Here is a 26,142-nt window from a genome sequence, read left to right as displayed (position 1 = left end):
TTCAGGAGCGCGCTCCTCCCTCAGCCAATCACTATATTCCTTAGGCCTCATGCACACGACAGTATTTTTTCACGGTCCGCAAAACGGGGTTCCGTTGTTCCGTGATCCGTTTCCGTGTGTCTTCCTTGATTTTTGGAGGATCAACAGATATGAAGGAAAGTGAAAAAAAATCGAAGTCAAGTTTGCCTTGCAAATGATAGGAAAAAAACGGACGCGGACGACAATCTTGTGTGCCTCTCTGTGTTTTTTCACGGACCCATTGACTTGAATGGGTCCGCGAACTGTTGTCCGTGAAAAAAATAGGACATGTCCTATTTTTTTGACGGACTGGAAACACGGATCACGGACGACAAACGGTGCATTATCCGTGTTTTCAACGGACCCATTGAAAGTCAATGGGTCCGCAGAAAATCACGGAAAACGGAACAACGGACACGGAACACAACAACGGTCGTGTGCATGAGGCCTTAGGGTCGTTCAGCTCCCACTGCTGCATAGCTTCCTGGTGTAACAAAGGGCCAGGATTGTGGAGAGTCAGTGGACTACTATACCCAGCAATGCGAGCACCATCTCCCTGGTCTCCAGCTGCGATATCAGCATCCATCATCTATACAGTGTGCTTTCACCAAGTGCCAAATTAAAGATATACAGAATAACAGAGAAAAGGAAGGGAACACTTCAGCCGCTATGTATTATTAAAATAAACGCATGGGTCTGTTCCTTTAAGAGAAAAAAAAATACAATTCTCGTTTTTTCAGTTGTATGGTGTTAAACACATACGACTGAGACTCTGAAACAATTAAACAGCAATCCCACCGCTGCCACCAAAATATGTCACGAACCGCGCCCACAGCCAAGCTAAGCCCGGCGCAACCACCTCCAGTTGCTACTGGTAACACAGGCGCCTGCCGGAAAGAGCCTGTCCGCGTAACACGGCTGTGACAATATATGGGTGCCGAGAATCAATCAAGCATTACCTCCCCACACCCTATATTTGCTGCCACCAGGTTTGTAAAGAGAACCGCACTAAACCTGAGGATCAGGGATTATGATACTGTAATTGCCAATCTACCGTCAATTAAGCATCAACTTGCTCCCTGCCGATCGATATCTTATCGATGACCTATTGCCCTGTAACACGTGGGTGCTACACCAATAGACCTGTGTGTCACTTTCCTGGACACAATCATCTTCTCTCAGATGACCCACATCTGATTGGACAGTCCCCATACATATACAACCGTCATACAATTAAATCTTAACCATAAGACTGATATATACTAATTCTCTCCTGAAGGAAGTTGGATTCTCGAGCTGTTAATATTTCAGAGCAAAAGGAAAGAAATGGTTCTTTTTAATGGAGCAAAGTCAGTCACAACAAGATGCGTTTTCAAAGATTTACAGATAATACGGTAGACAAGACATAGGGCAGGAAATGTAACCAAAAGGGGTTTAACATTGAAAAAATACCTTTCATAAATGAGTATAATCTTCTCTGCCCTCAGGTTGTGTCTAGAGTCCTGCACACATTTGGTTTCCTGTCAGAGCGGTTACCACACAGCTCTCTCCTCTGCTGCTCTCTCTACTGAACTCCAAAATGGCTGCCTCCAGCTCACACAGACTCTGACAGGTCGCCTAGGTAACCAAAGTCTTACTAAAATGGCTGCCAGTCTGGTGCCATTTCAGTTATTTATAACAGAAAATTAGCAGATTAGAAACAGATTAAAACTGCCAAGGGGCAAGTGGACGTCCCTGTCCCTGAAATGTAGCTGAATTTAGATGGCTGTGTGTGTGCGAAACATCATGGCGCTGTGCTATTGTTTACTATATTAATACAACACCATCATCACAGTAGTGAAATCCGGGTGAAGGCGCGCGATGACATCATCGCGCGCCCCTGTGTCGGGGCTCTGCGAGCAAGCGCAGGTGAGTATTTAGCTTTTAGGGTCCATTCACACGTCCGTTGTTTCTTTCCTGATCTGTTTCGTTTTTTGCGGAACAGATCTGGACCCATTCATTTTCAATGGGTCCTGAAAAAAAATCAGACATTGAGCTGTCCAATTTTTTTCAGGACCCATTGAAAATGAATGGGTCCAGATCTGGTCCAGATCTGTTCCGTAAAAAACGGAACAGATCAGGAAAGAAACAACGGACGTGTGAATGGACCCTTAGGGTTTTTATTTTATGTGCCAACTTTGGGGGACTAAAGGGGGGTGCACACAAGAGGACGTGGGGGGGAAATGTGGTGGGATACTGTGTGGGGGCAAATTATTATGGGAAGGATTACTATGTGGGGGGCAAATTAATATATGGGCAATGTGGGGGAAACTACTGTGTGGGGGGAAATGCTGTATGGGGCAGTGTGGGGGAAACTACTGTGTGGGGAAAACTACAGTGTGGGGGACACTACTGTGTGGGGGACATTACTGTGTGGGGGACACTACTGTGTGGGGGACACTACTGTGTGGGGAAGTGTGGGGGGAACTACTGTGTGGGGGAAACTACAGTATGGGGGCTGTGTGGGGGACACTACTGTGTGGGGCAGTGTGGGGAAAATTCCTGTGGGGGACACTACTGTGTGGGGGACACTACTGTGTGGGGAAGTGTGGGGGGAACTACTGTGTGGGGGAAACTACAGTATGGGGGCTCTGTGGGGGACACTACTGTGTGGGGCAGTGTGGGGAAAATTCCTGTGGGGGACACTACTGTGTGGGGAAGTGTGGGGGGAACTACTGTGTGGGGGAAACTACAGTATGGGGGCTGTGTGGGGGACACTACTGTGTGGGGCAGTGTGGGGAAAATTCCTGTGGGGGACACTACTGTGTGGGGGAAACTACTGTGTGGGGAAAACTACAGTGTGGGGGACACTACTGTGTGGGGAAGTGTGGGGGGAACTACTGTGTGGAGTAAATTACTGTGGGGGCAGTGTGGGGGAAATTACTGTGGGAGCAGTGTGGGGGAAATTACTGTGTGGGGTAAATTACTGTGGGGGCAGTGTGGGGGAAATTACTGTGGGAGCAGTGTGGGGGAAATTACTGTGTGGGGGAAATTACTGTATGCGGGACGTGTAGGGGAAATTACTGTGTGGAGGCAGTGTGGGACAAATTACTGTATGGGGCAAATTACTGTGTGGGGCAGTGTGGGGGAAATTACTGTGTGGGGGCAGTGTGGGGGAAATTACTGTGTGGGGGCACTGTGGGGCAGGGGTGTAGCGTGGGGGGGGGGGTGTTGCCCCATGCGCAAAATTGCAGGGGGCGCCAGGCAGCAAACACTTCAATTCTACAGAGCAGCATGTTGGAGAAAGGAACAGAGTCTGCAGCAGGTCAGTATGTGGAGGAGAATAGTGACTGTATGTTAGAGGGGTCTGAAGAGAGGGTAGTGGGGGTGATATTATTTACATAGGACTGTATGCTGGAGAGGCTGAAGGCAGGGGGGTGATATTATTTTACATGGGACTGTATGCTGGAGGAGCTGAAGGCAGGAAGAGTGCTGAATTTTACATGGGACTGTTTGCAAGAAGGGCTGGAAGGCAGAGGGAGTGATGTATCTTATGGGGCTGTATGCTGGAGGGGCTGAAGGGGGGGCATAATTATTACTATAATACTACAGAGGGGGCCATTCTAATATTAATAATAATAATAATAATAATAATAATAATACAGAGGAGGAAATAATAATACAGAGGGGCCAGTATATATTATAATTATACAGAGGGCATTATAGTTATGGGCACTACGGGGGAGGGGAGGTCTGTTATCTGAGGATGATAGTAAAGTGAGAAATCCCCCCAAAAATCTGTGAAACTCTACAGAGACGAGACGCGGCTGAAAGAAGTTATCATGACGGTCCTATCTCCGAATGAAGATGCTGAGGAAAGTCTACATCACAGGAGATGTCACTGGATGTAACAGGTGTGGGGCGGTATTGTCCTGTATATTTCATAGCAATGTATGTTATGTCCATACAAATATCTGTTTGGGGGAGGGGGGGGGGGTGGATATAGAATTTGGGCCACAATGCCGAAGCCTGGCCCCAGACTTCAGGTCACACTGTGTGTGTTCTGAATTCTGGGGCCTCACACCCATCTACTACATTAGCCCCCCCCCCCCCCCAAAAAAAAATTTTTGAACAAAACATATGCAGTTGGTTAGATCTTTGTTAGATCAGGTTAGATCAATTGTTGTTTGCGTTAGATCTCACACAGAAGTAGAGATATTAACAGTTATTTGCAGGGGGGGCTAACCCGTCATCAGACCCCTTATCAAAAAATTGGCCAAACAATTAGCTATTTTGGAAGATATTTGTTAGATCCGGTATGATCAACTAGTTGTTGTTGTTTTGTTAGATCTCACATAATTACAGACTTAGGCCTCATGCACACGACCGTTGTTTTATTCCGTGTCCGTTGTTCAGTTTTTCGGGATTTTCTGCGGACCCATTGACTTTCAATGGGTCCGTTGAGAACTCGGCTAATGCACCGTTTGTCATCTACGTCCGTGATCCGTGGTTCCAGTCTGTCAAAAAAATATAACCTGTCCTATTTTTTTCACGGAAAACGGTTCGCGGACCCATTCAAGTCAATGGGACCGTGAAAAAACGCGGAGGCACACAGGATTGTCATCCGCGTCCTATGTAACACTACAGATAACACAGGGATAACTCTCTGAGTACAGATAATGACCTCAGCCGTGTTAGCCCCCCCATATCAAAATTTAGGTGACATCTACTGCATTATTTGTAAAAAAAAGGGGCGTGGTCACAGGTTGGGGGGGGGGGCGCAATACTTGGCTTGCCCCGGGTGCTGGCAACCCACGCTACGCCACTGGTGTGGGGCAAATTACTGTACACCGCTCAACTACACAGACATACAGCTCTGCTGCATTCACTGCTCATCTACACAGACATATAGCTCTACTCCATACACTGCTCAACTACACAGACATACAGCTCTACTCCATACACTGCTCAACTACACAGACATACAGCTCTGCTCCATACACTGCTCAACTACACAGACATACAGCTCTGCTCCATACACTGCTCATCTACACAGACATACAGCTCTGCTCCATACACTGCTCAACTACACAGACATACAGCTCTGCTGCATACACTGCTCAACTACACAGACATACAGCACTGCTACATACAGTAAGTAACGGCAGGTATAGCGTATTCCTAACACTTTTCCGCAGGACGACAAACAGAGAATGATGAAATGAGAAGCACAAAATAAAACCCTCCAGAGAAGAAAAGCGTCAGTTACACTGAGAGGCGCCAGGAACCTCGTGCCTCCAGGACGTGAGGCGGTCGCTGCGCGGCTGCTCTACAATAGTTCAGCGACACAGAGAGTGAAGTATTAGAAAGCTGCACCCCGAGCCACATACACCGCCATATAATGCTGCTAACAACAGAACAGAATGTGCATTAAAACCGTACAGTATTGATCACTGAGGCCGACAGTAACGTAGCGCGGGCGCCGTCCGACATGCTGCGCCGCAGGGAAGGCGACCATTACAAGGGATAGTTAGAAAAGTGCTGAGTCCAGGCGACGAGCACAACAATGGGAGCTCTATAGGCGGCACAATACGGAGCGCGCGGTATGTTCTCACACTAACACAATGTATAGAGTTGGGACCAAGACACCTCGTCGTGTAGACGTCGCCTTAAACTGAGCGCGTGCGACCAGCTCAGCACGACCGGCCAAAAATAAGGAAAGGAACAGCAGGTGGCGCTGTACAGATCCAGTGTATTGCAGAACTCATTACCTGCGGTTGTAACAGACATGATGGCGGAGGAGACCACAAACACCCAGATGATAGGACCGACAACTCTGATGGGACAGAAGTAGTCAGACATTTATTCCATAAAAAGGGAAAAAACACAACAAATGCCGCGTATAGTGCGGAAAGAAGCGTCACATTGTCACATCTCTACAGAAATAGGAAAAGCTGGTTAATAATTATATGTTCCCCAAATGTGTCCCAGAAACATAAAGAAGCCCCTACAGCGACCTCAGTGGAGGACGGGTTAATGATGACCCCTATGAGGTACGTGCACTCGGCGGTGTATCTCCGCTCCAGGATCCACACCTGTTACCTGCAGATCCTGACACGGATTTCCCCAGATCTCCCCCTCTGCATTGTAAAGGGAGAAATCCGCACGGACAATCCACCGGCCGCAGATCTCCGGATCCGCTCCGCAGGTCACTCCTGACGCAGGAAACTTCCGCTCCGTGTAGATGAGATACTGAGAATCCCATCTGCTTAGGCGGTATTATTTCACTCTGGAAAACCAGCAGGTAATACGCAGCGTGCGCTTGTACCCGAAGGCCATCTGCGCACGCTGCGGAATACGCTCAGTCTTTCCACGCGAATTCCCATGTGGAAAAAACGTAACGAATTACAGCACCAGCAAAGTGTATGAGATTACCCCGATCATGTACACTTCGCCGATTATTTCCGTGCGGATTCCAAGATCTGCGGCCTGTCAGTTATGTTTGTGGTTTTAGCTGTGGATTTCACCCTTTTCAGTGGAAAACCGCATCTTATCCGCACCAAAAACCGTAATCACTCATTGCAGGTATTGGTGCGGATACGCTGCGGATCTGATGTGCGTTCACCAGAACTCGTGTGCAGACGACGTAACTTTTCATTTGTCTCAAGCATCGATTCTGGATCTGATCTCCAAGGAATATAAAATAATCGTACAGTAACCCCCCCCATAGAGCCGCCATATACATTGTGTGATCGGAGGCTCCGCCCATACAGCGCCATATAGTGACTTATAGGCGGAGATTATAACGGGACGTGGACGAGTCGGCCTCAGCTTATTATTCTAACAGAGGCTCCAGGCCACACACAGAAGACAACATGTAGGGGTTGAGAGAAGGAGGCGGTGAAGGTGTGTAAGTGTCTGATGGGGTCACACAGCTGATAGAAGGACAGACGCCCGGCCTCATAGTCTAAGAAGACCCCAAGTCTAGGACATGTTCTATCTACACTGAGGGGAAATCCGACTGAGCGGTGATACGCTTCACATCCTGCATCAGACATAACCAGACACCAAGATTTATCATTACATCTAATACTAGACTGCTGTCCTTTTCTTTCTATACTGGGATAGGACAGTCCGATATTACATCCTCCTTTCTGGTCCCACTCTACCTCCCAGTAATGTCTTCCTGAGGAGAGGCCACATCTGCTTAACACCTGGGACCGATCCAGGAACCTTCCCGGTGATTCTGGTCTGTTCTGTTTTTCTTCTGCACTTGCTGCTGTTTTCCGATCTTCTGATATCTTCACATGTCTATGAGCAGTGTCCTCATCCAGCAATATGTCTGGAACATGGAGCCCGAACTCTGATGTGACATTGGTGACAATATCCCTCATAGATCGGTGTAAGGTCAGAGAGATCAGAACCTCATCCAGATCATCCTCAGACCTGGTATTTCCACCATCTCCCCCTGTGTCTTCATCATCTCCACGACCACATACTGTAATGTCACTTTCTTGTAGGAGTCTTATTGGGTTGGTGACATGACACATCTCCTCCACGTGACGCATCTTCCTGGACAGCTCTTCCTCCTCTATTTCCAGCTTCTTGATCAGATCAGATATCTGGGACACAATCTTCTCCTCCTGCCTGGAGATCTCGCTCAGCGCTTTCTTTTCTGCCATTTCCAGTTGCTCCTTAATGTCCATAAATAACTTCCTGACCTTCTTCCTCTTATCAGAGGCCTTCTCCTGGATATTCCTCTGACGATCCTGCAGATTCTGAAGTCTTGTCTGAATTTTTGCTTTTTGTGGGTTTAGTTCCTCCAGATATTTCCTCAGTTTCTTCTTCTTCTTCTCAGACGCCTCATCTAGAAGTTCCACCTGGTGTCCCCTGTGCTCGCCGACCAGACAGCAAAACACACACACAAAAGCTGCGTCCTGCGGGCAGTATAACTCCAGAACCTTCTTGTGGAGGGAACATTTTTTGATGCCCAAGGATCTGGTGGGTTCTGTTAATATATGATCCACTGACTTGTTATGGGCTCCGAGATGTTTATGGCACATGGAGATCTCACACTGCAGACATGTCCTCACAGCCGGTACAGGAGACTTAGTACAGTAAGTACAGAAGATCCTGGTCTCCTCCATATCAGGCTGAGCAGATAAGAAACGCTCCACTATGTTCCCCAGCTTCCTGTTCTTCTCCAGGGCCGGACGCTCCGGATATTCTTCTCTGCAGTCAGGACAGGAATACACTCCAGCTGCCTCCTGCGCATCCAGCGCACTCACAATACACGAGCTGCAGAAGTAGTGTCCACATGTCAGGGATACAGGATCTGTATAGAGGCTCAGGCAGATGGAGCAGTCCAGCTCGGCCCTCAGGTCAGCAGACGCCATTGTGGTACGGAGGAGCAGGAACCGAAAGTGGAAAAGTCTCTTCCCCTAAGAGGGCGGAGAGCTCCTGTAGAAGAATTAACCCCTGCAGCTCAGAGATTGTGTTTACTGCTGATTCATACTGAGGAAGACAATGATGAGTGATCACTGACGGGATCTGGTGCAGATCCTGGTGGAGTAGTTGTAGTAACTCCTCCTGTCCATAGAGAGAATCCTGCTCCAGAACCAGTGAGGAGAAGAGGAGAAATCACATACAAAACTGCAGTACAATAAAGTTCTGTCCGTACAAAGATTGGGGGATGAAATGTCACCTATTTCCTTGCAGGTTACTAGACGATCCCTGAGTACAGGGGGGCAGCACATGGATGAGGAGCGTTTTACTTTATAATATCATCTAGCGCTGCCCAAAAACATTTTTTTTCACTTTTTATATAGTTTATAGATCGGCATAAGATCCAAACCCAGATCATCAACTTTACATAGACACAGGTCCATCAAGTCCTAGCCGAGGTAACTTGTGATATTAGATTTTTCAGGAAAGACATTGAGGTCCCTCTAGAACAGGGATGGCCAACCTGAGGCTCTCCAGCTGTTGCAAAACTTCAACTCCCATCATGCCCAGACTGCCAACAGCTATCAGCTTACAGCAGGGCATTGTGGGAGTTGTAGTTTTACAACAGCTGGAGAGCCGCAGGTTGGCCATGCCTGCTCTAGAAACTGTAGAATGAATGGACCATCACCACCTCCTCTGGTGGAGAGCTCCATAGTCTCACTGCTCTTACAGTAAGGATAGCAGACTTGCGGTACGCCAGACCTGCAGGGTAGTGCGATTGTGAGGTCACGGTCAATGGCAAGCGAGGGTCACTCATAGTTATATAAGGAAACCCTGGGCAGGCATACAGCAGTGAAGGAGAGGCTGGCACAAGAGTCCTCTGGGGCACACTCTATATTCAGGGACCAGGCCGGGTGTTGGATGAGGTGCCCTGGATGTTGCTTGTGTTTTATGTGCCTGGGGCAAGGTCCCTTTTCTGTACGTGACGCCAGTGCCTGTAACGGTGGCACACCGTGTAGTGACAGGTGGAATAATTGAGGAATCAGTGGATCAACCAAACGTTTCTTTACTCAATGAACACAGTCCCGCTTACTACATACGTTGACAATAGATGATGAAGGTCATGCAGTCCCTTAGACAATACTTCACAAGTAGGTAGACTTTAGATGACGACAGATAATAAACAGGCAAGATACTTGGAGGACACAATGGTTAATGCTTTGCAGTACTATGCTGCTCCATCCTCTTTCAGCTATGCTAGCTGGATGGTTCCCAAGGCCCGGATGCCTAACTGTTGGCTTTTATCCTTGGTATCGCAATTCTCTCCAATATCGGCACTTGCTGTACTTTATGGAATCTCTGTCCATCAGGGTACTTATCTGACCTGGTATTGTCCTTACTCAGCTGGAGGGTAGCTGCAGATTTCTCCCAGGAGGTGCTATCCTGCAACTGGGGCGCCTTCAGAGCTAACTAAGGCTCTCTTGATCCACAGGTAGGCTAGGATCCCTCTACTAGCCCCCTGGTAACAACTAGCAACCTGGGCTGTCTAGCTGCATGTCAGGAGGAGGCCCTCAGCTTGTCACTGGCTGGTGCCTTCTAACTTGTCTCTGCAGACTCCTGACCTTGAACTCCTTCCCCCTGTCTGGGCCTGAATATTTATACTAGGGGGCTCCCTATCTCCCTCTAGTGTATGGGATGTCTAACTACAGAGACTAGGCCTGATAATGAAATATTGCATACAAACAATACTTTATAAATTACATAAAATGCACAATTAGAGATAACATCCCTGTTCCTAGTGAGGAGAAGTAACGCACACACCAATTGACCCTCGTGTAGTGCCCACGCTTAGCTAGTGGGGACACTACATACCCCCACGCTTTAACGTTGCCCGACCTCGGCGCAACATGGAGGGGCCCTGCCCAGCTGGATACTGCACCTGAAAAAGAGACCAAAAAGCAAAGCAGGAAAAACACATCTACATTTGCAGAAGCACATTACATGCACAAATCAGGCAGTCCACTGGCTTAGGAACAAGTAACGGTGAAAAGGGGCGTCGTTCTCTTCTCTCAGGATCATATGAGGGAACAGGGGCGCTGACCTGGTACAGCGTAGCATTATTACCAGGATAGTCCATATGTGCAATTTGTCCTTAATAGAACAGCAAAACAATGTAAACAATTTAAAAGTTCTTGGAGGCTCAAAGAACAAATATGAGTCCGTACCCAGGTTCCTTTCTTATTTAAAGTGAGTGTCTTTCACCAGCAAGTCAAGGTAGTAAATCACAGAGGCTCAGGTACTTTTGAGTCTATCACTGGGCACGTATCCTTAGAATTCCGTTGCACAATAAAATGACAGCACATGGAAGATAGCCCACACTTTTCAAATGGTATAAAAATGAATGCTGTAATACCCCTGATCAACCTGAAAAGGGGGTTAAGGGTAAAAGGTGCAACAAAGGAACAGGCACAACTTGGTGTGGGATAGTAGAAGCAGGCAGGAGGTCCTGGAAAAAACATGGCTTTGCTGACATTTTTATTTCAGTGGGTGACCACTACCACTGAGCCGTGGGTAAACTGGCAGCAGCAACAAAGGACCAAAACAAAGGACTCCTGTCCTGGAAGGGACAAATTTCCAGAAATAATCCCTTGACAAAGCAAATCAAAGGCCTAGCAGGCTAATTCACAGGGGCTTATCATAATCACCCGGCTCTGCTGGCAAATAAGGCCTGTAGTAATCCTCCACAGGCGGATGTGCCCACATTACAGTATTAGGGGGCAGCTGCAGCATGAAGGGACCCCTAATAGGTATTGGCCCCATAGGCCTAGGGGTAAGGACAGTTGTGGACCGCACCGGTCCAGGCATAATTATGGTAGGCTGTGCTGGATTAGATACCGCCGCCGCAAGCGGTCCGGTGGGCTTTGGAATAACTGACTCTGCGCAGCAAGTCACAGGGTTAGAGGGCCTTCTTGGGAGCCCCGACGGAGCGGTGGTAGCAGAAGGTGGCCTACGGGTGGAGACAGGCACCCTTACCTCTTCCTTCATAGGCGGCGTCTGGATCCTGGCGGTGGCAATCTTGCGTAGCTCCCGCAACTTCTCTTCCAGACGGACGATCTGGTCACCCAGGCTCTCGGTCTCAGAATCGCTGTCTTCTGCTGTCGCCGCCGGCGCAGGTACAGTGTAGGATGCATGGGACGCGGCCGCTGCAGGTTCCGGTGGCGCATCAGGTCTCCTACCCTTCCGGATATTCTCCAGGGTAACGCGGAGTCCTTTCAGATTCTCCATGTCTTGGATTGTTTTCTCCCGGCGAGGCAGCTCGGGGGACGGATAGGGGCTCACCCATTTCTCTAACACAGTTGGCTGCCAAAATACGTTAGGGCCAATGAAAGATCCCCGCTCTTGGAATGCGTGATGGGCCGGTTCTGGAGAGCGCACAGGTTTGCACTTGCAGCCAGAGTAGTCCTCATCTGCCTCCCAGTCCTCCGGTTCTTTCTTAGGACGGGTCACGGCAGTAGCATATGGGCCTCGCAGACTCTCGGCAGGGGTGAATTCCACTTCCTCTCCCTCGCGGAGGTTATGCAGACGCTCGGGGAGGTAACCCCGCTTGACGGACCTCCGGTTGACATATAAGTCTCTGCCAGTAATATAATCTTGTATGAACCCGTAGCCACGGTTCTTATCAAAAGACACAACCAACCCCTTTCTCCTTTCCAGGCGGGGTTGGGTATTAGGGTGACATTTGTGAACGGTCTTTGCCAGTTCTTCGTAGTATATCTTAGTCTTGGTATTTTTCTTTATGGCGGCCTCCCGGATCTCTGCCATTAGTGCTGACCACTTGAATGAGGGCTGAAAGAAGTCTCTCCAGGAGCCATAGTAGTTCTCCGGTTCTTTCCCCAGTGGCGGGCAGGCGGGTCTCTCCGGTCCCGGAGAGTAGGCCGGTGGAGCGTCCTCTGGCTCTACACCAACATTCTCCATTTTTACTAAATCAGGCGCGGACATCCCAACAGAGCAGTCTTCACTCTCCAACATGCTCGATCCTTCTCTGGAGAGCGACAGGGTGGCGCCAATAAGTTCAGACAGATCCTCCCATTGCACTGGGAGGCCGCCCCCCAGGTACTCCAGTATGGGGGAGGCGGAGTCCATATCCGCAGACATGCAAATGTCCAGACAGGCGGTGGTGCTGACCTTGAGCTTTTTCCCGCTCACTTCAGCAAGAAGGCGCCAACTTTTACCGCCAATTCAGGATGAAGATGACGCAGCAGTAAACTCAAACAAGCTCAGCGGCCATCTTTAGCAAAACGCTGTCTATTCACTGACAGCAAGCGGTGGCTTAAACAAGCAGCAAACAGTCCAGAAAACACTATTTTCACACCGCTACTTAGGACAGTCCTTTGGGCCCAGCAATTTTCAATAAAAACAATTAGGGCTTGTCACTTTAAGGTAGTCTTCAGCACACAGTTTGAAATCCGCAATGGCGCAGGAATGTTCCGTATCCTGTTCGTGACGCCAATTTATGCGGTACGCCAGACCTGCAGGGTAGTGCGATTGTGAGGTCACGGTCAATGGCAAGCGAGGGTCACTCACAGTTATATAAGGAAACCCTGGGCAGGCATACAGCAGTGAAGGAGAGGCTGGCACAATAGTCCTCTGGGGCACACTCTATATTCAGGGACCAGGCCGGGTGTTGGATGAGGTGCCCTGGATGTTGCTTGTGTTTTATGTGCTTGGGGCAAGGTCCCTTTTCTGTACGTGACGCCAGTGCCTGTAACGGTGGCACACCGTGTAGTGACAGGTGGAATAATTGAGGAATCAGTGGATCAACCAAACGTTTCTTTACTCAATGAACACAGTCCAGCTTACTACATACGCTGACAATAGATGATGAAGGTCATGCAGTCCCTTAGACAATACTTCACAAGTAGGTAGACTTTAGATGACGACAGATAATAAACAGGCAAGATACTTGGAGGACACAATGGTTAATGCTTTGCAGTACTATGCTGCTCCATCCTTTTTCAGCTATGCTAGCTGGATGGTTCCCAAGGCCCGGATGCCTAACTGTTGGCTTTTATCCTTGGTATCGCAATTCTCTCCAATATCGGCACTTGCTGTACTTTATGGAATCTCTGTCCATCAGGGTACTTATCTGACCTGGTATTGTCCTTACTCAGCTGGAGGGTAGCTGCAGATTTCTCCCAGGAGGTGCTATCCTGCAACTGGGGCGCCTTCAGAGCTAACTAAGGCTCTCTTGATCCACAGGTAGGCTAGGATCCCTCTACTAGCCCCCTGGTAACAACTAGCAACCTGGGCTGTCTAGCTGCATGTCAGGAGGAGGCCCTCAGCTTGTCACTGGCTGGTGCCTTCTAACTTGTCTCTGCAGACTCCTGACCTTGAACTCCTTCCCCCTGTCTGGGCCTGAATATTTATACTAGGGGGCTCCCTATCTCCCTCTAGTGTATGGGATGTCTAACTACAGAGACTAGGCCTGATAATGAAATATTGCATACAAACAATACTTTATAAATTACATAAAACGCACACACCAATTGACCCTCGTGTAGTGCCCACGCTTAGCTAGTGGGGACACTACAGACTAGTAGAATAAAACCAGGCTGATCGCAACACTGCTGAGGTCACAGCTCCAGGAGCGGTACAGGAAAGCTTTATTGGTGTGACAAACTGCGTTTCAGGACCGTACCGATCCCTTCGTCAGGTACAATACACTATAAACACAGAGAGCTTCAGTTTAAAAAGACAATTTGGCGGGAAAAGACAGAGCGGGAAGCAGGAGGAGACTAGGGACGCCCCTCCGAACTGATAGACAAGGAGACAATTATAATGTCCTTGGAGGTGCAGAGAACTGTCACATAAATTACAATAGGGCCGTCAGTAAGATAAATTGGGTCGAGGTGAAGCAAACATTAATTGATGAAGCTGACATTAACCCCTTAAGGACTCGGCCCTATTTCACCTTAAGGACTTGGCCATTTTTTGCAAATCTGACCAGTGTCACTTTAAGTGGTGATAACTTTAAAACGCTTTGACTTATCCAGGCCATTCTGGCATAAAAAAATACCTAATTTACCAATTTTTTAAAAAAATTTGCAAATTTCAAAGTTTCAGTTTCTCTACTTCTGTAATACATAGTAATACCCCCAAAAATTGTGATGACTTTACATTCCCCATATGTCTACTTCATGTTTGAATTATTTTGGGAATGATATTTTATTTTTTGGGGATGTTACAAGGCTTAGAAGTTTAGAAGCAAATCTTGAAATTTTTCAGAAATTTACAAAAACCCAATTTTTAGGGACCACTATAGCTCTGAAGTCACTTTGCGAGGCTTACATAATAGAAACCACCCAAAAATGACCCCATTCTATAAACTACACCCCTCAAGGTATTCAAAACTGATTTTACAAACTTCGTTAACCCTTTAGGTGTTGCACAAGAGTTATTGGCAAATGGGGATGAAATTTGAGAATTTCATTTCTTTGCCTATTTTTCCATTTTAACCCATTTTTTCCACTAACAAAGCAAGGGTTAACAGCCAAACAAGACTGTATCTTTATTGCCCTGACTCTGCCGTTTACAGAAACACCCCATATGTGGCCGTAAACTACTGTACGGGCACACAGTAGGGCGCAGAGTGAAAGGTGCGCCGTTTGGTTTTTGGAAGGCAGATTTTTCTGGACTGGTTTTTTTGACACCATGTCCCATTTGAAGCCCCCCTGATGCACCCCTAGAGTAGAAACTCCATAAAAATGACCCCATTCTAAGAAACTACACCCCTCAAGGTATTCAAAACTGATTTTACAAACTATGTTAACCATTTAGGTGTTGCACAAGATTTAATGGAAAATAGAGATACAATTTCAAAATTTCACTTTTTTGGCAGATTTTCCATTTTAATATTTTTTTTCAAGTAGCAAAGCAAGGGTTAACAGCCAAACAAAACTCAATATTTATTGCCCGGATTCTGTAGTTTACAGAAACACCCCATATGTGGTTGTAAACTGCTGTACGGGCACACGGCAGGGCGCAGAAGGAAAGGAATGCCATACGGTTTTTGGAAGGCAGATTTTGCTGGACTGTTTTTTTTTACACCATGTCCCATTTGAAGCCCCCCCTGATGCACCCCTAGAGTAGAAACAGATATTTTGGCACCATTTTTTTTTTGTTATTTACAACATTCATCTGACAGGTTAGATCATGTGGTAATTTTATAGAGCAGGTTGTCACGGACGCGGCGATACCTAATATGTACACAATTTTTTTTATTTATGTAAGTTTTACACAATGATTTCATTTTTAAAACAAAAAAAGTTTTAATGTCTCCATAGCCTAAGAGCCATAGTTTTTTCAGTTGTTGGGCGATTATCTTAAGTAGGGTCTCATTTTTTGCGGGATGAGATGGCTGTTTTATTGGCACTATTTTGGGGTGCATATGACTTTTTGATCGCTTGCTATTACACTTTTTGTGACGTAAGATGACAAAAAATGGCTTTTTTTACACCGTTTTTATTTTTATTTTTTTTACGGTGGTCACCTGAGGGGTTAACTCATGTGATATTTTTATAGAGCCGGTCGATACGGATGCGGCGATACCTAATATGTATACTTTTTTTTGGTTTATGTAAGTTTTACACAATGATTTCATTTTTGAAACAAAAAAAATCATGTTTTAGTGTCTCCATAGTCTGAGAGCCATAGTTTTTTCTGTTTTTTGGCGATTATCTTGGGTAGGGTATGATTTTTGCGGGATGAGATGACGGTTTGATTGTTACAATTTTGGCGTACATGCGACTTTTTTGATCACTTTTATTACCTTTTTTGGGAAGTAAGGTGGGCAAAATTTAAATTTCATCATAGTTTTTTATTTTTATGGCGTTCACCATTCGGGTAAAGTAACATGACCGTTTTATAGATCAGGTCGTTATGGACGAGGCGATACCAAACATGTGTAGGGAATTTTCTTTTTTTCATTTTTAATCAGTGATAAATGTGTTTTTTGGTTTTTACTTTTTTTCACTTTTTTTTTGACCCAGACCCACTTGGTTCTTGAAGATCCAGTGGGTCTGATGTCTGTATAATACAGTACAGTACACCATATAGTGTTTTGTAGTGTATTTTACTTACACTTTGTCTGAACAGATCTCTGCCTTTAGCACAGATCTGTTCAGCACCATGGACAGCAGGATGCCTGAGACGGCGTCCTGTTGCCATGGGAACCTTCCCCGTCTGCCCAGTAGTGGCCAGAACTGCGCAGACGGGGAAGGGTAAGGACGGGGCTGTTGGGGGGCTGTCTGGGGGCTCTCTCCCTCTCCATCGGGGGGCTGCAAAGGCACAGCAGCGCCCCGATGGGAGAGGGAGGGAGCTCCCTCTTACTGTTAACTTTTTCCATACAGCGGACAAGTCTCTCTGTTTTCCTCTATGTATGTTGTTTTTTGGCAGGATCTCACCTCTCCTCAGGTGCCGCTCGTTATCAGTGATGAGGCTCTATTTAGATCCGCCTCACACTGCTGACCATGTTGATAATTTCTGCTTGGAGTTGCTAGTGCTGGTTTGTCTTGGATCTCCTGCTTCTCCATACATCTCTAAGCTAAGTACTTGTTGCCTTCTTATCTGGTGTGTGTTGTTTCTAGGCCTTTAGGGAGATGCAGGTTCCATCATTCTGGAAGGAACCAGCTGTCTCATCCCCTGCTACCTATCCTAGGGCTCGTCAGTTTTAGCAGGGCTTTAGGTAGCCGGCGTATGATTATTTCCACCATCAGGATCTGCTCATACTGGCAGGAGTTAGGGAAAGGCCTAGGGAGGTCACCATCCCTCTTCCTTAGCTTCTGAGGCCTAGATTGTTGTCTATTCGTTGTGGTGTGTATTTGGTGTTGTCCCTTCCCTTTTACCTGTGACAATACATTACTTATCCTGTACTGATCCTGAGTTACATCCTGTATTATACTCCAGAGCTGCACTCACTATTCTGCTGGGGCAGTCACTGTGTACATACATTACTTATCCTGTACTGATCCTGAGTTACATCCTGTATTATACTCCAGAGCTGCACTCACTATTCTGCTGGTGCAGTCACTGTGTACATACATTACTTATCCTGTACTGATCCTGAGTTACATCCTGTATTATACTCCAGAGCTGCACTCACTATTCTGCTGGTGCAGTCACTGTGTACATACATTACTTATCCTGTACTGATCCCGAGTTACATCCTGTATTATACTCCAGAGCTGAACTCACTATTCTGCTGGTGCAGTCACTGTGTACATACATTACTTATCCTGTACTGATCCTGAGTTACATCCTGTATTATACTCCAGAGCTGCACTCACTATTCTGCTGGTGGAGTCACTGTGTACATACATTACTTATCCTGTACTGATCCTGAGTTACATCCTGTATTATACTCCAGAGCTGCACTCACTATTCTGCTAGAACAACGAACAGAACCGTGAATGCAGCTCTGCACTAATACACTGTTCAAATTAATTAACAATTGTGACTCTATTTCAGCTGCTTTGGTGGCGCAGACAATTGCATGATTTTCCTAGTTTATGACGTAAAGTCATGATTTTATTAAGGACACGGAGGCGAGTATTGCATTCTCTTTCTTTACTGAAAATTCAATAGCAGCATAGAAAAAAGAGAAAACCTTTACCACACAGGGTAACCATGGCAACAAGCCCACCCCTAACCCAGTATAAGAGTCCTGGCATCAAACCGCTCCTCCTCTTTCTTTGATGACGCCACATCCTGAGAAACCCGTGATGACCACAAGACCGAATCCAAACACGAAGAACCTCAACCGAAAGCATCCAACCGGGATGATTGTAGAAACAAGGCAACAGAGCCAAACTTGACTTCAGGGACCAAGAACGCCAGTGTTGTTATCAGGCACCAAGAACGCCCGTGTTGTTATCCTAAGGAAAAACAGACAAAAAGAAACATAGATAATGTAAGATCAATGCAAGTCTAATGTACTGCATAACAAGAAGAAACAGATCAGTACTGCATAAAAGCAGAATAAAATATATATATATATATCAATAAATATTAAGAACATGAAACATGGTAGCATAATAGTAATAATAATAATAACAATAAAATATCATAAAATAGACAAAAAAGGGTGGGAGAATATCAATATGGGCGGGGCAATACTCGCCTCCGTGTCCTTAATAAAATCATGACTTTACGTCATAAACTAGGAAAATCATGCAATTTTATTACATGACACGGAGGCTCCTATTGCAAGTTTAAAGTTGTTGAATAACTGAAGAAAATGCATGAGTAGATGGACGGAAATAAAACTCCCGAAACGTGGAAACTCGAGACCAGTTAGCCAAGCGAAGAACATCCTCTAAGCGAGCACCAGCCACCGCCATAGAAGTAGAAGCGGCGCCTCTCGTGGAGTGAGCCGGGAAAATAGATGTATCCACTCCAGCCAAGGACATAATCCATTTGACCCATCTGGCCAAAGTGACACAAGTAACTGGAGCAAAGGGACGACGATAGGAAAGAAATAATTCCGGAGATGATGATAAACGATGAGAAGATGTACGAGCTTCATACACCTGAAGACATGCGACCGGGCAAAGGGCAGGAACATCTGGGAAACAAGGGTAAGAAACCGACCTAATGTTGGTCTTGGTACGTCGAGAGATGTTAAAAACGACACCCTCGGGAGTAAAGGACCGAGCATCATGATCCAAGGCCCTAACGTCAGAAACCCGTTTGCATGAAATCAAACAAAACAAAGTAACCAACTTGGCAGACAGTTGCCGCAAGGACAGTTGGTCATTGGAGGGCCAGGAGGAAAAAAGGGAGAGAACCAAAGAGACATCCCAAGTACCCGAAAAACGTGGACGAGGGGGACGAGAAAGGCGAGAACCCTTGAGAAGGCGACAAACTAACGGGTGTTGACCAGCAGGACGGCCGTCAAACCCCGAATGAAAAGCAGATATGGAAGAACGGAACAAGTTGATTGTACGGTAAGCTTTACCGGATTCAAAAAGGGATGTGAGAAACTGCAAGATCTCCATCACAGGGGCTGAAAAGGGATCCAAGTCCCTTGCCAGGCACCAGTCAGCCCAAGATCGCCAGGCAGCACGGTAAGATCTTCTGGTCCCAGGGGCCCAAGCGTTCTCCAGAAGGCGTCTAGTTGCTTCCGGAACATCCGAGACTTCCCAGGGACTCCTGAAACTCTGCAGGCGAGTAGGCGTAGAGAACCGTCCAGGACGAGCGGATGTTGTTGACCTGACGGGTCGAGAAGAAGATCCGGGAACGATGGCAGCAGCAATGGAGGAAGGATCAGACTCTCCAGCAGTTGCGGGAACCATGATTGGGCCGTCCAGAACGGAACCAGTAGGACCATCTCGGCTGTCTGAAGACGAAGTTGAGCCAGGACCCTTGGGATCATCATGAACGGAGGAAACGCATACAACAGAAGATTGGACCAATCCTGGAGGAACGCATCCACCGCCTCCGCGTCCGGATCCGGTCTCCAGCTGTAGAATCTCGGGAGCTGCGCGTTCAGGCGGGAAGCGAAAAGGTCTATACACATATGACCTAAACGGGAAGAAATGGAGGAAAATATCATCCCGTCTAACTTCCAATCGCTGGCATCCATCAGAAAACGAGAGGACCAATCCGCCTGAGTATTGTGTAAGCCCGGAAGATATTCCGCCACAACAGTGATGTCTTTCTGTAGGCAGAACTCCCAGAAGTCCCTCGCTAGGTGAGAGAGGACTGAAGAGCGTGTTCCTCCCATGGCGTTGACATAACGTACAGCCGAAATGTTGTCCATCCGCAGTCTGACGCATGCGTTGGCCATACCGTTCGTAAAGCTGCGAATGGCAAAGGAGCCGGCCAGCAACTCCAGGGAGTTGATGTGTAGATTCGCTTCCGTAGGAGACCAACGGCCGCCGGTAGAGACATCGTTGCAGTAGGCTCCCCATCCCGAAAGGCTGGCGTCCGACTCTATGGTGAAGTCGGGTAGAGGGCCGAAAATCGCCTTGCCGTTCCAGGCATCCAGATTCTGGATCCACCACTGTAGCTCGTCCCTGGTATCTCTGTCCAGACAAATCAGGTCCTCGTACGTAGCACCAGTGCGCAGGTGAGCCAGCTTGAGGTGTTGAAGAGCCCGATAGTGCAACGGGGCCGGGAAAACTGCCTGGATGGAGGAGGAAAGTAGGCCTATGACGCGGGCAAGCTGACGAAGAGAGATCTGTGGAAGAGACAAAGTCCGACGAAGTTCCCTGCGAATGGAGCGAACCTTGGAAGAAGGTAGACTGAGAGACTCTGAGGAGGAGTCGATCCGAAAACCAAGGAACTCCATGGAGTGAGATGGGACTAAGCAAGATTTCTCCAAATTGATGAGAAATCCCAACCGGGAGAGAAGATCTATTGTAGACGATAGATGCTCTAGGAGAAGACTGCGATCCTGGGCCATGAGCAGGATGTCGTCTAGATAAATAATAAGACGAATCCCGCGACTGCGGAGGAAGGCCATGACCGGCCGCAATAGCTTGGTGAAGCACCAAGGGGCCGATGACAGGCCGAATGGGAGGCAGGTAAACCTCCAAGTCTCTCCGCCCAAATAGAATTGAAGGAGGTCCCTGGAGGACTCTGCAACTGGGACCGTCAGATAAGCATCCTTCAAATCCAGTTTGGCCATCCAGTCGTTTAGGAGGAGCATGTCCCGGAGAAGGTGAATGCCCTCCATTTTGAAATGGCGATAACGGACATAATAATTCAGAGGACGGAGATTTATCACCGGGCGCATCTGACCGTCCTTTTTTGCCACCAGAAAGATGCTGCTGATTATCCCAGTGGAATGAGGCAAAGCTCGCTCTATCGCACCCTTCCGGAGAAGGGAGAGCAGTTCTAAGTGCAGAAGACGTTGCTTCGCTCTTGGCAGGCAAACCGGGTGGGGGGGGGGGAATCTGAATAGATGGAACAGTCAATTCTATCTGGAAGCCTTGAACTGTGGCCAAGACCCAAGGGTCTGTGGTAATACTTGACCAAATATGGGAAAAATGATGGAGTCTGCCTCCTATCCAAATTGCCGAAGAATACAGGGGTTGACTTACCGAGGGGTCGGCGGTAGGAGGAACCTCTGGGGCCTCTGGATCTCCATGAAGGACCGCGGGACGGGAAGAACGCTGGAGGTTGCCTGGCGTCCTGGGAGGGACGGTAGGAGAAGGAGCCTCGACCCGCAGAGCCTCGGGTCTGAAATGATGCACGGCCGGACAGGCGGCCCCTGGAGCTGCCGGCCCTAGAAGAGACTCGCCCCTGGAAGACACGTCTCATGGATGACTGGGCCTTGTCAAGTGCCGTGAAGGCCCCTACAAAGCGGCCAAGGTCTTTAATAAATGAGTCTCCAAAAAGGAGACCTTGGGCGTCCTTGCCAGCCTCAGTGAGGGCCAAATTAGAGAGCTTCGGCTCAATTTTAAACAGTATGGCCTTTCGCCTCTCGATGGATAGAGAGGAATTTACATTACCGGTGATGCACACCGCTCTCTGGACCCATCCAGTAAGCTCGTCGGGGTCAACGAGTGTATTTTGGGCTCTGGCAGATTCTGCCAACTCAAATATTTTGGTCAAAGGACCTAAAATGTCAAGCAACTTATCTTGACAGGCTCTCAAGGCCGATTCCAAACCCCTACGCGGATTCCATCCGGACTTTGCCAGGAATTGCGTCATCTTCGGGTCGACCGAAGGGGTTTCGCCCACTTTGCTGGGAATTATGGGCCTAGGGCATTCTGCTCTCAGTTTGTTCCTAGCCTCCATGGATAGAGGCTGGCGAACCCTAGATTCTAAATATCTCGCCACATGGTTAGATGGCAACCATTCGGCGGAGCGAGGATGGTGCAAAACGTCAGGGTCAAAAAGGGCTTCTCCAGCCGGGTCTAGGACTGCAGAATTAAGGGCCGGAGGGGGCTCAGCAGGAGTACCCACAGATTCCGCTAAAGAGACGGAAGGGCCAGGGAGGGTTTCCTCCATATAATCAAGTTCCGCTTCCCCATCAGATATCTCCAGTAAATTAACCTCCTCATCTGTGACAACCTCCGATTCAGAATCGGGTTCAGGCTGCGCTCTTGCGCACTTCCAAGGCCTCGCCTTTTCTGCCCGGCGGGCATGGGCTCTTTTGCGAGACTTATGCACGCTTTCAGTGGTGGAACAAAGCACACCTGTCATGGGGTTTCTGGAGGTACTGGGAACAGGAGCAGAGTGACTGACTTGATGTGAGGGGCGGTGATGACGTCTGGTGGAAGCATGGCTCTTAAGAGCTTCAGAAATGGAGCTGGTAATGGCACTGGACACAGAGCCCATGGCAGCTTGAATTGCAGCAGCTACAGAACGCTGCAGATCTGAAGCCTGTACAGATTCAGGACTAGAGGGCGATATGTGAGCCAGGGGAGGACACTCAACCTCCTCAGGCAGCCCAGGTAATGCAGGGACAATGGATACATTTTTCTCAGCCATAATGAGAAGTAATATGAAAATATTAATCCTATAGCAAGGTGCTAAGGGGGGGAGCAAGGCAAATAGCGTTTATAAGAAAAATACAACCGCGAGGTACAACTGCAGGCTCCGGTGCTGCAGATGCGGCAGAACAGCAAGCAGCAGAGAGATTGAGTCCGAAGTCTCGCGATATCCTGCGAGACTTCCGGACAGCCGCCGGAAGAAGACTTCAGCCGCGGCAAACAGAAGCGGGAAGGAGCAGGGAGAAGGACGAAGGGCGGTACAAGATGGCGAGGGGGAGTGGCCAAGCGGACGAGCGCACACACCGAATGAGAGCCGGCAAGATAGAACCGGCAAGTAAAACCTTGGGTTAAAGAGCGGGAAATCACAAAACGAGGGGGAGAAAAACCTCCCCCCTGAGAAAACAGGGGGGGGGGGGGGGGGGGGGGGGGAAGAGGGCTGGTAAAAGACCGGGGCAAAGGAAAATAAGTAATATAAAATAAGGACAACGATAATAAACTACAAAAAAGAGGTCAAAGACCGATGGGAATAGGCTAAAATCCGAGAAAATCTATATAAGACAACTATCAAATTCACACAGTCAATAGCTGCACAACATATAGAGTACTTATCTTGATGTGAAGCAGCAAAGAAAGAGGAGGAGCGGTTTGATGCCAGGACTCTTATACTGGGTTAGGGGTGGGCTTGTTGCCATGGTTACCCTGTGTGGTAAAGGTTTTCTCTTTTTTCTATGCTGCTATTGAATTTTCAGTAAAGAAAGAGAATGCAATACTCGCCTCCGTGTCATGTAATAAAATTCCTCTCTCCTCATCCTTCCTGATTATTCTCTAGTTTTGGGTTTTCCTGGTGTCCTTATCTCTTCTGGTTGCAGGAGCCGATATCTGCTGCCCAATCAGGTTGGATTACTCCTGCTCCTCCAGGATGGAACATCCATACATGTCATCCCATGAAGGTTTTCTATGTCTTTAAGTAATTTCTAAGTATGGAGATAATTCCAGGACATGAGGGAATCTGGACAGGGTCATAGAAGGGCATCAACCCAGTGTCAAGACTTATATCAGCTTTGTGTAAGTAGAAACAGGTAGACCACCAGTCTGCATGTCTGTTACCAAACTACCAGATACAGACCTCGTGAGGGTGACATGAGGGTCGAGCCTCCTGTAGTGTGGAGACGTCGTGGTTAACGTTATGGTACCTGCAGCCTCATCCAGCATGATTGATTTGCAGAGATGGTCTGGGGAGAGATATTTTTGGAGGTTCGCACAGACCACCACATGGCTGTCTTCAGGTACCAGGTTTAAATCCTCACTCAGAGCTGTTCATCTTCAGCGTGCTGAGGTTGTACCATATCTAAACTGTCTTGATTGTCCTATCATCAGAACTTCCACCATCTGCACACTACTCTGCTTCTCCAAGACCTGGGATTTTTCTTAAATTGGAAGAAATCTAATATTTCTCTATCCATACGTTTCTCATCCTCTCATTGACAGTTCCTCTGCCTTCAGAGAAAATCTCTGGTATTCATCGTCTAGATTGTCACCTCAGATCGATTTATCTCCAGGCTGTGGGTGCAGAACGCTCCCTACACTCTGGGCTGTAATGCACGTTACCCAAATTGGTGGATAAAGTCCTGTATCCTCAATCCAAAAAGTGGGAAAGAAGGCAACAAGAAAAAAGGGGCCCTCAACCCTAAATCGATCCCTTAGCAGGATCACCCTTCAAATGTCTATAACTCAACTTTTAATGTTTATACTAATAAAAGGGTACGACAAGTGTAGTCCATCAAAGCTGTCGGGAGGGCCGCTGCCACCCTGTGTTTTTGTGGCCTAATATAAATCAATGTAATAATGGAGTGTGTTGAGGCTCTCTCATGTTGGTCTCTTCTTTCACCCCTAAGTGGAGGAAGGATTGGGGGGAGAAAGACTACACTCAGTCCCAGCTCTGGTGAACTAGATGTAGTGTAGATTGAAGCTGCTTGCTGGATCCACGCCGAGTCCAGAGGCTGAATGTTATACTCTGTGTGGAGAGAAACCTCTGAAGATCTTGGTCCATCTCCCCTCACTTGCAGATGCAGTCCCCTAAGCCATGATCTACTTCAGGGACCTTCATGAGCATCGCCCCCGGGCCTGGGATTGGAACTGCTGCAAGCTACAGGATCCAGGGATTTTGAGCAAGGAACAGGCCTGGGGTTAGTGGTTGAAGAAAGAGAACTTACCGAAGAGCGAGAAGTTTTCATATCACAGGATCTCTGCTTTCAGGGATTGAGACGTGGCAGACCTCTCAGTCTTCCAGTGTCAAGGTCTGACTGGAGAACGGCAAATGGATCAGTGCTCGCTTCTAAGTTACCGAAACCGATGAAAGTGATATTCCAGTCTCTTCCCTGACTACGACTCTTCTGTACATGGCCACTGATGGAGGAAGACAGGTCCAGGCCCGTCCATGCACTCTGCATATGCTAGCTGCTATAGCTGTTCTTCCATGGTGGCTGGTGGTGGACAGGTCTGGTCACATTTGGGTGGGGAAGTGTCACAGATTCTGACATTAAGGGGTCTTTATTTTTTATTGGGGGGGGTGTTCATTGTAACCTGGACCACACTGTTATTGGGAGGTGCCACACAACCACCTGTATGAAGAACCTGCTTCTGCCGACATCACGTCCTTCACCTGGTTTCCGGCCTAGACAGGACACCGCTTCTGCTGTGGATGGGCCTGCATCTATTGGTCTCCCTAACTCTTCAGTGCTATTAGGGCAGGCTTTGTGGGACTCGTGGCTCCTGACACCTTTTAACTTGGGCAAGAAATTGGATTTTGTGAAAGGAACCGAACAATGGAGAGGGTGTAATCTGCGGCAGACTTGTACCCTAAAAGGGTGTTTCAGGTCGTGACCGATCCGGGGGTTGACCAGCTGTTTTTACTAGTTGCAGCGCTGGCACTAGACCACTCTCTACATTGTAGCGGGCGTGCTCCGTTACTGCAGAGATGCCACTAAAGTGAATGGTAAGGAGCACGCCCCCTACAGTCTACAGCGCTGCAGCTAGATAAAACGGGCGGGAGTCGGACCTCCGCTGTTGTCCTAAGAATAGGTCACCACCAAATTACTGCTGGAAAACCCCCTTTAAATCCGGCATTCAGTAATCAGACGTTGATCAGGCCCCGTGCAGAGGGATGACAGTGGAACACGAGACGGTTAAATGATTCACG

General features: G+C 47.8%; 1 protein-coding gene across 1 annotated transcript; it reads right to left on the bottom strand.

The window, feature by feature from the left end:
- Positions 1-6,022: 6,022 nt before the first annotated feature.
- LOC121007548 (E3 ubiquitin/ISG15 ligase TRIM25-like) lies at positions 6,023-8,918 on the bottom strand. Its single transcript, XM_040439572.1, has one exon. It carries the CDS (start codon positions 8,391-8,393, stop codon positions 6,825-6,827), a length of 1,569 nt encoding a protein of 522 aa, XP_040295506.1. The 5' UTR covers positions 8,394-8,918; the 3' UTR covers positions 6,023-6,824.
- Between the last annotated feature and the right edge of the window lie 17,224 nt (positions 8,919-26,142).

This window comes from Bufo bufo, chromosome 7 (genome assembly GCF_905171765.1).
Source record: "Bufo bufo chromosome 7, aBufBuf1.1, whole genome shotgun sequence".
Taxonomy (NCBI): Eukaryota; Metazoa; Chordata; class Amphibia; order Anura; family Bufonidae; genus Bufo; species Bufo bufo.
Note: the sequence above shows the minus strand (reverse complement) of the source record. Positions and strands in the feature narration are given on the sequence as shown.